This window comes from Mytilus galloprovincialis, chromosome 3 (genome assembly GCF_965363235.1).
Source record: "Mytilus galloprovincialis chromosome 3, xbMytGall1.hap1.1, whole genome shotgun sequence".
NCBI classification, from domain to species: Eukaryota; Metazoa; Mollusca; class Bivalvia; order Mytilida; family Mytilidae; genus Mytilus; species Mytilus galloprovincialis.
In genome coordinates this window covers 46,414,631-46,428,228 of record NC_134840.1, presented here as the reverse complement: position 1 = coordinate 46,428,228, position 13,598 = coordinate 46,414,631, and the positions used below count along the sequence as shown (strand labels likewise).

General features: G+C 30.7%; 1 protein-coding gene across 1 annotated transcript; it reads right to left on the bottom strand.

The window, feature by feature from the left end:
- Nucleotides 1–2,561: 2,561 nt before the first annotated feature.
- LOC143068125 (calmodulin-lysine N-methyltransferase-like) lies at nucleotides 2,562–13,567 on the bottom strand. Its single transcript, XM_076241927.1, has 11 exons — nucleotides 13,415–13,567; nucleotides 12,124–12,293; nucleotides 11,365–11,426; nucleotides 10,476–10,536; nucleotides 9,594–9,648; nucleotides 9,052–9,115; nucleotides 8,353–8,419; nucleotides 5,865–5,939; nucleotides 5,176–5,239; nucleotides 4,153–4,281; nucleotides 2,562–2,758 (listed from the first exon to the last, which is right to left on the bottom strand). The coding sequence occupies exons 1-11, from the start codon at nucleotides 13,460–13,462 to the stop codon at nucleotides 2,678–2,680; spliced, it is 876 nt and encodes a 291-aa protein (XP_076098042.1). The 5' UTR covers nucleotides 13,463–13,567; the 3' UTR covers nucleotides 2,562–2,677.
- Nucleotides 13,568–13,598: the final 31 nt, after the last annotated feature.

The window sequence follows — 13,598 nt, the reverse complement described above, 5'->3', positions numbered from 1 at the left end:
TATGTTACTTCAACAAAATATATGACGTCACTTCCCTTCTAATCGGATACAAAATTAAAAATATCTCCTGTTTTTGCTTTTGCACACTGAAAAGGTTGTGCCTGTGAGGAACTGTGCATTATTTCATGTACATGACTAGGAAGTTTTTCATGTTGGTAATGCAGTCTGATACCAGGAAATTTGTATTATTAGATTTATTTGACATTTAGAAAAGGTATTTTTTCAAATTTGAAATGCAGATGCAAGGATATAATATAATTTATTTCTTAACATACTACATAAGGCTTATATAGTGGAGTAAAAATACAGAGTCCTATATAAGTCATTACACACAAAAAATGATAATGTGGTGTTTATGTCAATGAACCAGCAGCCCGACAACTTATCCACATCAAAAGGAATCTAGCATTCAGACTACATCAATGATAATGGAGAGCAAAGCTGTACCATTACTAGTTTTGTGCTTTTTAGTTTAACACAGTCCATGTTATATAATATGAGATATCAATTGATGATTCTTAAGTTGCATTTTAGCTGAGACTTTAAACTGAATTTTAGGTTTAAAACCTTGTCAATTGATGTACATGTATTTAATTGTATGTGTACGTCATCCACTTTTAAAGTTTTACTGGTTGTTCAGTTAGATGTAATATTGACATGGTATTGTACTTTAATGCAATAAATGCAGTTTTTTACATGTGATGTACATGTATGTGAAAGGCTAGTATCAAGTCATTCAGAGCAAAGTCTAAGTTTGCCATGTACTCTTATCTTCTGATTATATTGATATGTTTTATAAATATGTTTGTTTAAATCATATGTACTATAAATAAAAATTGTTGAATAAATTTTGAAAATTATTTGAGTTAATATAACGATCTATACTCTTCTGTTCAAAGCTGGACAGTACTGCTATGCTTTCAAGTGTTATCACATGAAGTAACAAAATGTTATTTTACATTGATATAAGTTTACAGGTTCTTGTCTTTTAGCTGTACCCTTTTACAAAATAGCTGTTCATTGTATTTGTCAGGTTTGCAATGACTGTTCCACTTGATATTTGGATATTTGGTTATGAATAAATATTTGAAAGACATTATGACTTGATTCAATGCTGCGTCAAAGATGACCATGAATATGTTTATGTGTTTTATCCCCAAACCTGTCTTCATCTATTCATATTTAGGACCAACCACAGGCACAATATATATATGAGTACCTGAGATCAACATTGGTAACTCTTTAAATTTGACTGCATTAAATGCAATCAAAGCCCTCCTATCATTGGCTTTATAGATAAAATTGCAAGGCCTTATCTCTTCCTTAAAGAGGTAAAATAAATGGTGCACTTTGGTGAACAATCTCAAATCTTATTTATCTCGAGCAAATTACTTTAAAAATTACTCATTAATTCAAGTAACAAAATGATATGCATGTTTATAGCCATATTTATCTATATAAGAGTGCACACACACTGAAATGTCACATCTTCTTAACTTATTGAACTTATTTTGAATGTCTATAAAATAAAGGTTTTACTTAAAAGTATTTTGTAAACTTAACATCAATGACCCATGTAAATGGTCTATGTCCGATGAATTGGATAAAAAAACCAAAACCACAGAAACTTAACATTGACAAATGAATCATGAAAATGAGGTCAAGGTCAGATGAAACTTGGATAACAGACATGAACACCTTACAATCATTCCTTACACCAAATATAGTGACTCTACTGCTTATAGTATTTGATAAGTAGACCAAACTACAAAATCTTAACATTGACCAATGAACCATACAAACGAGGTTAAGGTCAGATGAAATTTGCCAGTAGAACAGTTAGAAGCTTTCTATATGGACTTGATAAAGAAAACTTAGTATTGAAATATCCATGAAATAAGTTAGGGCCAGTTGAAACCTATCTGACAATCCTGAAAGTCTTGCAAGTATCTCATATAACAAATATAGTTATCTTAAGGATGTACTTTAGGTGAGGTTTTGGAATTTATGTCAAATGTTTGGACTCCTTGGTGTTTTTCCATACAATATAATGTAAAATATTTTGCCCCATAACACCTATTTATTTTTTCATATAAGGCTTAATAGCTAAAAACAACTGTCATACAAGTGAGAGGTTTAGCTTGCGATAAAACCAGGTTTAATCTACCATTTTTTGTCGACCTTACTTGTTAGGTATCATTTACCCACTAATAAGTGACGACTGCCTACCTGTCAACCTTACTTGTTAGGTATCATTTACACACTAATAAGTGACGACTGCCGACCTGTCGACCTTACTTGTTAGGTATCCTTTACGCACTAATAAGTGACGACTGACGACCTGTCGACCTTACTTGTTAGGTATCCTTTACGCACTTATAAGTGACGACTGCTGACCTGTAGACCTTACTTGTTAGGTATCATTTACGCACTATGATTTTTTTTGTTTAGGAGCCAGCAGAAGCATGCCTCCGATTGCAGAATGTTCTCTCTGTCAGATCATCGTGCATATCTTTTATCATTAAATAAATTGTAAATCATGGTAGGCAAGAGACAAAAACTAAAGTAAATGATTATCTATTGTGGAAAAAATATTTAGACATTGAACACTGGAAGGAATGTAAATTGGTAAAAATATCATGTAAATATAAATATCACAAGGTAAAAATTGAGTAGTTCATGTAAGTTTCTTTGTTAATTTCATATACAATGGATAATGTATATTCTCATCATAAAGTCCACTAGCATCTGTCTTTAACTGTAAATAAAATAAAGAAAATTTGTTATGAATACTTTAAGACAAATAAGAACTGTAAATTTTGAAAATTTAGTAAATGTTTTATCTATAATACTAAAATAACGAGGTCAAATTTGTTAGCCGTCATGGGATAAAAATGACAAATCAAAGAATTCAACTTTATACATAGCTAATATAGGACAATGGTGTTGATTAATAATTACAGCACTCCAGACCCATTTGTTTTCCACATTATTAATATTGGCAATAATTTACAAATTCTGGGTCGAATCTGATACCGATACCAATATATATATTATATATTATAGTATATTCACCTGTTACCTATTACCTTATCTACGTTCCACATTTGGCAGGCGCACCACCAAAAAATGTTTTTAGGATTTGCTATATAATCACAGGGTTGACACTACTAAACTCAATCATTGTCACATTGTTTCCTCTTGTAGTATTTTAATCAGTATAACTTTATAGAATGACAATACGAATACTACAATCTAGACTTAAAATAAGGTGTATAGGTACAGTTTCCAATTAGTTAGCCGACATGACGTAAAAACAGTGAATCAAAGAATTCAACTTTATTTATAACTAATAAGGGACAATGCTGTTGATTCAAAATTTCTCCATTTCAGGCTTTTTTGTTTTCCAAGTAGTTCAAGGTCGACGGGTTCAAACAGAAAGATTATGAAAGCAGAGAAAACTGTTCATCTTGTAATCAGCATGACTTTATCAGAGGACAATACCAATACTAAAAATCCAGGTAAAAATAAGGCTTACACATAGTTTTATACTTTATTTCAGTCACAGACCCGCTATATCACAGGTATGTTCTAGTGATACTAGAAAGCAACAGAATGAACATCATCATAGTAAAAAGTTCATTAAAGTCAAATTGGTAAATAAAGAAGACATCTGCATTTAATCTTAAAGTTATCAATAATAGTCGAATGTCTGGACCTTATGTCGTGCATAAATCCCTGTCTACAGTTGTCAAAAAGTTCCACAGGGATTACCAAAGAACTCTCATCCACAAAATAATTAATCATGACTAAAATTAATAAGATACAGAAAATGACAACCATTTGTATTTTCATTTTGAAAAAAAAATTATTCTCAAAATGCTTTTATTATAAAATTATATCACCCTGAAAGTTTTAAGAAGTTATAACAAAAACTGTATCATATCTATAAAGTTAACGAGGGATTGTATCTATTTCTTTTAATCAGGTAAAATAAATATAAAAAAAAGAACACTTTAAATTATATTGTCTACCTATACCGGTATTTGGATAATGGCAGGCTTTAACAATTTAAGTTAAGCAACAATTTGCAGTGAACACTAGATTAAGGAGTTTTATCATCAAAGTCAAAGACCAATTAAAACAAATTACCTTGCAGTGTAAATCCCAGATAGTATCATCATAATTCTCCATCACCTCTACAGTAAATACTGATTTGGCTAAAGAGACAAAATCATCAAAAGTGGTGCCTCTTTTTGGAGCAAACATTAATGATGTACCCTGTTAATTACAAATACAAAAATATTTAACGTAAGATATCTTTAGCTTGCTTTGTAATAAACTAAGAAGAAAAGAGTCTATTTGACTTTCTGCATACATGAAAGAGAATAAAATCACTATTTTCTAATATCTTACAATTGAAACATGATCAGGTGATATGACTATAAAGAAAATGTTGAACTCTAGATGTAGTTTATTTTGTTGTCTCCATTCCTAATCTTTAGCAAAATATTTATTTTTCATATATACATGTATATTTTTTAATTCAGTGACAATCTTGAGAAAATAAGTTAATTAATTTCTGATGACTCAAGCATTATTTTCATATTCCCTAGTCATACAATCTCAGTGATAATAGAGTAATCATATTCTTCTAACTCCCTACTATACATGTATATGATAAATGTAGCAGTGTGAGAAATATAATAGTGTTCCACTATAGTCTTTTGATATAGATCATGGTCATCATATGTAACTGTTGTTTATAGTTCTATAATCTAAGAATTTTATATAGCAAAATATCATCAGAATATGATCTTAGATGTGATAATCTGTAGTAATTGCACACTATATACATCAGAACTATAGATGTGATAATCTGTAGTAATTGCACACTATATACATCAGAACTATAGATGTGATAATCTGTAGTAATTGCACACTATATACATCAGAACTATAGATGTGATAATCTGTAGTAATTGCACACTATATACATCAGAACTATAGAAGTAAGTAACAAGAAGTTGTGTAAATGGAAGCTTTAGAAAGGAAAACAAATATCATCTCCATAATGTTAGACTGTAAATGTAAACAACTGTACAAGTATGTGCATGTGCATGTACAAATGTACCCATTATATATTTGTTTTTCTCCCTTTATCTCTGTACATACCTCATCTTTCAGGAGATTAAAAACTTTTTTAATTAGATCCTCTCTTCCTTCTTCAAAAAACAGACTGAAATAAATGAAACTAATTAAAAACTTACTACAAAATAAGAAATTAAGCAGTTTTAAATAATATTTCTAAGGAAAACAATCACAACAAATGGAAGTTTTAACGACCTTGACTGGCTATACAGCCCTCGCACAGTCGGCTCAATTAGGAAGGCCCTAGGTGAGCGTTCAAATATTTTGTGCAGTCGGTTAGGAGCAGGTAGAAGACACCATTTGGTAGGCCGCCATCTTTGTTTTGTGAGTTGTTTTGGTTTGGTTTGTTGACTATTTTGATGTTTTACCTTCACATGAGATGGTCGATGAGTCTCAGACATAGTTGTAACGACTGTAAGCGTTATCAGGACCAAAGTCGTGAGACATTGAAATGAAGGTCCATTATCAAATACCTAGGATACAATCCTCAGATGCAGTCGGTATAACCCATAATGGGTTTTTGAGTGTATGCTGACGAGGGTATTTACACAGCAATGATGCTAAACTGGAACAGAATGTCATTCAAGAATTTGATTCAGTCTGATTATCAGAGTAGTTTCAGACAAGATTTCAATGAACAGACAATATTGTCACAATTAATATAAGCAAAAGGCCTTAAATTTAACTTGGTTCCATGTAATTAATTAGCTTACCAGTCAGCACACAACACAAAGTCATATTTATTTGTCAGATCTTGTTCTAACTCTCCATCTCCCCATCTTAGTACTCTGTAATGAAAATATAAAAACTTGGTACAGATATTTAGTCTCCACTGGTGGTGAGATTTCTTATAAAGGATACATTATCTGAAGGCTTAGTACAATGACATGTGGACATGCAAAGGAGAAGGTTAGTTAAAAGCCATTATCTTATCTCCTATATATTTCTAGGAATGTGATTGGTTAAAAGCAACCATGTGGAATCTGAGACAGTGTATATTCCATATAAGGTTAATAGGTGGGGCTTATTTCAATACAGTGTTAGTAGTGGTGTTATAAACTTAACAATACCAAGTTGAAATAAAATCTTAATGGTTTAACAGACAAAAAAAAGATGATGGAAAATAGAAATAAATTTATAAAACACATTTAAAACTAACAAGTTGTTATCGTTGGCATTTGTTTTTGTATAGACCAATGGAAGTAGGTTCTCAATACTAACTCACTTTGATAGGTCACTAGTGTATATATCACATGTTAAGATAGTCAGTTAGATAAATTCATTACATAGTGTAACAATATTTTGATACCATAACCCAAACTTCAAAGACCTTGTACCTTGTCCTGAAGAAGCTGTTACAATTGTGTGGTTGACAAATCAATGATTTTGTTCATTCAAGTACAAGTTTTTGAGGCTAGTAGACCACAAAAATTGCCATTCAATGTGATTGTCTCATTGTTGCATTCATGATCAATCAATAAGACGAATAGAAATGTGAAATAAAAATATATAATAATAATAGATAAATGTATACTTTTACTCAACAAAGGATCAAGAGGAATCTCAGTAGCAAGTCAGATGTGAACAAACGCATTTTCCAACAAGCATATGTTTCTTTTAAATATTACTTCTAACCTATTATGATTATAATATTAGTATGAACAAATCACCAAGGAGATAGCAATCAAACAAAAACAAAAAAATATCTAGAAGTTCAGATTATTTAGAAAATAAATATCGAAATCATATCTGGAGGCAAACAAGTTTGTAACTGCCAAGAATAATTAATAAAAACTAGATGTGTCAAAGCGACACGAATGGCCCCGTCCCGAAAAGTTGAAAAATCTATATTTCAATAACACATGTGGACAGAAAATCTGTATAATTGTGATTTTCAATTTATCAAAGTCCAAACCCTGTAATTTCAGCAAAAATTAGCGGAGCGGAACGAAACTTAAACTTGATCTGTTACTCACATACCAAAAATCAGCCCTATATCTGAAAGCGTTTTGAAAAAAAGTCTGTATAATTGTGATTTTCAACAATTTATCAAAGTCCAAAGCCTGTAATTTCAGAAAAAATTAGCGGAGCGGAACGAAACTTAAACTGTATTTTTTGTCCATCTGATGAGTTAAGCCTTTTCAACTGATTTTTATAGTTCGTTCTTATGTTGTACTGTTATACCACTGTCCCAGGTTAGGGGGAGGGTTGGGATCCCACTAACATGTTTAACCCCGCCACATTATTTATGTATGTGCCTGTCCCAAGTCAGGAGCCTGTAATTCAGTGGTTGTCGTTTGTTTATGTGTTACATATTTGTTTTTCGTTCAATTTTTTACATAAATAAGGCCGTTAGTTTTCTCGTTTGAATTGTTTGACATTGTCTTATAGGGGCCTTGAAAAGCTGACTATGCGGTATGGGCTTTGCTCATTGTTGAAGTCCGTACGGTGACCTATAGTTGTTAATGTCTGTGTCATTTTGGTCTTTTGTGGATAGTTGTCTCATTGGCAATCATACCACATCTTTTTTTTTTATATTGATCTGTAACTCATCATGGTTAACTCATATACCAAAAATCAAACAAATATCTGAAGGCGTTTAGTTAAAAAGTCTGTATAATTGTGATTTTCAACAATTTCTCAAAGTCCAAAGCCCGCAATTTCGGCAAAAATTAGTGGAGCGGAATGAAACTTAAACTTGATCTGTAACTCATCATGGTTAACTCACATACTAAAAATCAGCCCAATATCTGAAGGCATTTAGAAAAAAACTCTGTATAATGGTTTATTGCGGAATGACGGAATTACGGAATTATGGAATTTCGGACAAGGATAAAACTATATGGCACCGACAACTTAAAAAAAGGGCCATAAAAAACTATTAATTAAAAGGCAATGAAAATATGGTGGATTTGAAGACAAATGTTAAAGAGGCCATCTTGCAAGAGTAACCAATAATACTATGACATTTTGCTTGTTTTGAAAAAATTATGCCTAGATCCTGCCATGGGAGAATTGAGGTGATCTTCTCTTGATAATCTCTGACCACTAGCACCTTTTCAAAAAATAAAGTAATATTTCCAAAGATTTCTTAACAAACTTGGTTTCAGCTTTTGTAGTAACAAATCTCAATAAAAAAGGTCCAATGTAAACTCTGTCTTGCAAAGGTAGTTTCTTCTCATACAAAAAATATCAATTTACCTTGTATCACAGTCTTCAACTTTAAAACTAACTTTATTTTCTTTGTTTTCAATAATTTTACTTAAATCTGCAAAAGAAAAGAATGCATGTAAGATCTAAAATATACAATAATGTATGTTTGCAGGATATGGAAGCTTTAGACATAATTCATTGCAGCTGTAGATTTGGTTTCATTTAACAATAGGTTGGGCATATATATTAAATTATTTTCTCTCGAGCAATAGCTATTTGTATTAACCAATAATGATGTTTAAAACATCAGGGTTTAAAAACTAACAATCATTTACTCTTCATTCTTGGGAAGCAGTTTACATCCAATAAAGGGAGATTTCAAATATTAATTTTAGGGTAAAATTTATAATTCTGCAAATAATTTTGGAGAGGGCTATAGCAGATAATAAGACCTTTAATGAAATTTACTCAAAAGGTAGTAATCAAAAACATAAACTTTAACAGAATTTTTAAACAAATATTTAACTGTACTCTAATATATCATTGAAAATCTTAACCGTACTCTAATATATCATTGATAAATCTTAACTGTACTCTAATGTATCATTGACAAATCTTAACTGTACTCTAATGTATAATTGATAAATCTGAACTGTACTCTAATATATCATTGATAAATCTTAACTGTACTCTAATATATCATTGATAAATCTTAACTGTACTCTAATATATCATTGACAATCTTACTTAAAACAGAATCTTCATTTCCATCGGTAACTAAAATATTATTTGCCTCTGATAGCATACACATCTACAAAAAAATAAAATAAAATATGAGATAAGTTTTCAGCAACGAAAAAAACCCATTAATTTGTCCCATATTTTTTTAGTTTTATTTCATTTCATATTTCAAATCATTTAAGCTTTTTTTTGAAGAAGTTAACAAGTACAATGTATGACAATAGTAAAAAACAATCCAAGTTTCAAAGGTACTTAAACTGTTGAATTATAGATAGCCTTCATGGTTAAATCCACGCTTATATCATGAATATAATTTTAAAAGATACATTATTGATGAAGTGTTCAAAACATGGTTACAAAAACGCTTAACATACAATTTAACATTTTTCTGAACTTTAACTTGATATACTGGTAAGTCAGTACTTTATCGCTATATGCTGAAATAAAATATTTTTTAGTAATTTACAAAACCTCCAAGTTCCAGATGCAGTCTTTACATTTAACAATTATAATTATAAGTGGGTGAATTATCAAAAATCCCTACTTACAGCAATACCAGCAAGACAGGTCATTCCTCCTCCTAGCTCACATACATTACTGTTCCTACAAGTAAAACAGTTATTAAAATCTACTTGCAAACAATATAACATTCATTCAGGATCATTTATTTATGGAATAAACAAGATATCTATTTATGGAATAAACAAGATATCTATTTATGGAATAAACAAGTTCGGCTGTTGTCTGCTCTGTGGTCGGGTTGTTGACGCTTTGACACATTCCCCATTTCCTTTCTCAATTTTATAAGATATCTATTTATGGAATAAACAAGACATTTATTTATGGAATAAACAAGAATGTGTCATTAGTACATGGATGCCTCACTCGCTCTATCATTTTCTATGTTCAGCAGACAGTGAAATATAGGTATAAACTCTAATTTGGCATTAAAATTCATAAGGAATATGTGTAGTTGGTTTCAAGTTGACTGGACTTCAACTTCATCAAAAACTACCTTGACCAAAACTTGATCTGGAAGTGGGACAGATAGACGAATGACAAACATATGGAATAACGATCAGATGGACGAACAGATGCACAGACCAGAAAAGATAATGCCCCTCTATCACCATAGGTGAGGCATAAAAAAGCAAGAGTTGAAAAGATAACAATTAAGATTTAAAGTTTCTGGAGCATTATCTATTGACTTATTTTGTAATGAAATTCTAATTGGTCTTATGTTAGATTTGTTTCAGTATATCTCAACTTATTTAAGTACACTTTGTATAATTGGAACAGAAAATTGTTTATCTATATTAAAGCTAACTTTTTGTATGAATTAACTGTACAGGTCCAACACATAGACTTCCTTTATTATATAGTAATACATATGCTGATTTTTTTTTATCATTTCCAGAATTAAAACTTACTTGAACTGCTCTATATTTTTCAAACAATAATAAGCCATTATTTCTTCTGATGGCCATACACCTAAAAAGTATAATATGATTTAATATAGTCCATTGTATATACATGTAATAAAATTCTGTTTTTTTTTTTATAATCAAAAGAGTTATAAAATTAAAATGGGACACAGATGATATACCCCCTCAACTCCCTACACAAATTTGTACTTGATCTGAGATTTGAAGTTACATAATATTTGAGGCAAACTTAGTCATAGAACAGACAAAAAATTCATCAATTTTTCCATAAGAAAAGATGCATAACTCTAGAATGGTAAAAGTTAGACCACCAATGGTGGCCACTTTGGTTGTTGAAATAAATTATAATTCACAAAGAAACTTTTTTTTACCAAAAGGATCAATCATGTAACTTTGGTTTAAACTGGTTTGGTGGAATTCACCGTTTTAGAATCTAATGCATTCTGGGTAATATTTTCAAAAATGTACACTGAAATGTCGTGATTGGTTGAAAACATCCAAAAGAATGAAAATTCAACCAATATTGTGACGTTATTTTCATTTTGGTGTACCTCTGCTGTTGTTTTTTATTTGGGCGGGTTGTTGTCTCTTTGACACATTCCCCATTTCCATTCTCAATTTTAATGTAATTACCCATAGTCCTTTAGATTCTGAAACGGCCAATTGGCAAGGAAAGGGGCAGTTAATTAAAAAAAAAAACTTTTAAAGAATTCTCCTTTTCATGTCTCTATTTTTTAACACTAAAATTAATGTCAATATTGATTTGTAAGTTCTGAAATTTTTAAAGCCTAGTACAATTCAATTGAAAGCTTTGTATCTAAAATTAAGAAATCTTGCCATGGTATAACAATATTTACATTATATGACTACTTACAAACATTACCAGTGTTGTTAAAACCTAACAATGTGTCTGCATTTATTGTTCCAGGAAGATGTCTACAAACAGAAAAAATGTAAAATAAATTTCTGAAAATCACACCATGATATCTGAAATAAATCTAGCCTCAAATTAGTTTAATATTGTAAAACCTATATTCTAAACATGAGAGCTAAGTTTTAAGTCAAGTACAAGTCTAGTACAATATATATATGTATAGTAAACCATAAAATTAACAACTTATACACGCTTATAGCTTACATTTTGTACTATACAGTATAGGTTTTTATCATTGTTGAAGGTGGAAGGTGACTAATGTCAGTAGTTCATATAGTTTTTTTACATCTACACCATTAGGTCTAAGGTGGATACATTTTTTAGTTGTGTCATTGGCAAAGAAATCACATCTACTTATTTTTGTATCCTATACACAAACTTCCTCTCTATACTATCTTAATTTGAAATTTCTTCAATTCACTGTCTTATACATACATTTTGTACATCTCCTTTTCACAGTTCTCTTGAATAAAACTAGTTATCAAATTCAATGCACCATCTTACAAAGACCTTTCTTCTTTAGACTATCTTACACAGATCTAGACCTTTCTTCTTTAGCTATATTATACAAACTTTTCTTCCTACTGCTTAGTGCTATCTTCCACAGAAAAGGGGCGTAAATCAAAACTTAAATCATCAGCAAAAATCTGACATACTGATTTAAAGAAACTGAGACACTGTTAAACAATTTGCACAAACCTTATATTCATTTGTAAATCTTGTTGATAAGGACATGTATATCTATACCACACAGCACCTTTAAAACCCTCCACTTCTTGTACAGTTGTATTTAACAATCCATAGCCACTGAACCTTCTAACAGATGCTGAATGTTTACATGTATCAGATGATTGTCTCCCACTTAAAGCCTGCAATTGAAGAAATTGTATATTGGAATTGGAAAACTGCATATTTTTTTTTGCAAGCTGAAAAGTCTTACCATAATGTTGTGTTTTTTTCTGATTTCATTTTTTTATTTCTTTATATAGTCTTGTCTTAAATTGCACATATGTTACTGTCATTATAATACCATTATCATACACATGATACATATAAAGGGCTTTTCAAAACAAATATTCACTGTGCATTCTTCTTTGTACCTTTAGAAATTTCTATTTGTTTTTTTTACATCTTCTGCAGAAACGAGAAAAAAAAGTCCATCGTTTAATCTTTCTGATATGCAAAATCAATTTACCATTTATATATCTCGTGGATGCCAGGCCTTAAAACTTTCCAAACTGCACAGGCATGACAGGTAAGTCTGTACACAGATCTAGAGTAGTCCAAACAAGCAGACGTCTTGCAAGGCTATTTTTTTCTTTTCTGGGACCACTTCCTGTCGGAGGAAGACGTCCCAGAAAAAAATCGAAATAGCCTTGAAAGACGTTATAATTTTTTGGACTATACACAGAGTAGTTTTTGAGATGAAAATACGGCCATATTTGTCCGTCATTTGTTCTGACTATCCTTAAAAACTTTTTTGTAATATTTGTACTTAACTTTGTATATATGATTCCTGTGATGATTTAAAATTAAATAATTATAGATTATTGTTGATCATCTCACTGAGATTGATTTTCTCACTTGAGCCGGTACGGCGAAAGCAAAAAGTATTATGGAGTTGAGATGACCAATGCTAATCTTTTTATGATATCGCTATATTACCTATGACAATGTTGTCAATTTCATGACAATTTCATTAGCAACGCCATGTGCATCCTTAGTTTCTAGCAATAATTTTCCATCTCAAGCTAGTAGCATGATATGAAAAATTATCACAAAAAAAGATTAAAGGAAAAATGCACAAAAAAGCGATAATTATAAATAATGTGTAGTAAAGAAGAATTGATTTGAGTCACGTTTCTTTAGTGAGGTTGTGATTTAGAATTTCTTTCTTATAAAAATCATTGAAGTTTCTATCTTGTCAGTTTATCATGCATGTGTTTTATATTATTTAAAAGCTTCTCATAATTTTCGAAAATAATTTAACCTCTTTTAAAATTTGCCATCTTTGTCTAGCCTTTTCCTTTCTATTCATGTTAAAAACAACTAGTTCTGCGCTGGTTCTGTTAGATGGATTACATTCACACAGCACCTGTTAGTTGTTAACTGCATTACCTCCCCTTTTCAAAACAAATGGAGCCTTTATTTCAGAGTAAATATGCAAAATCCAA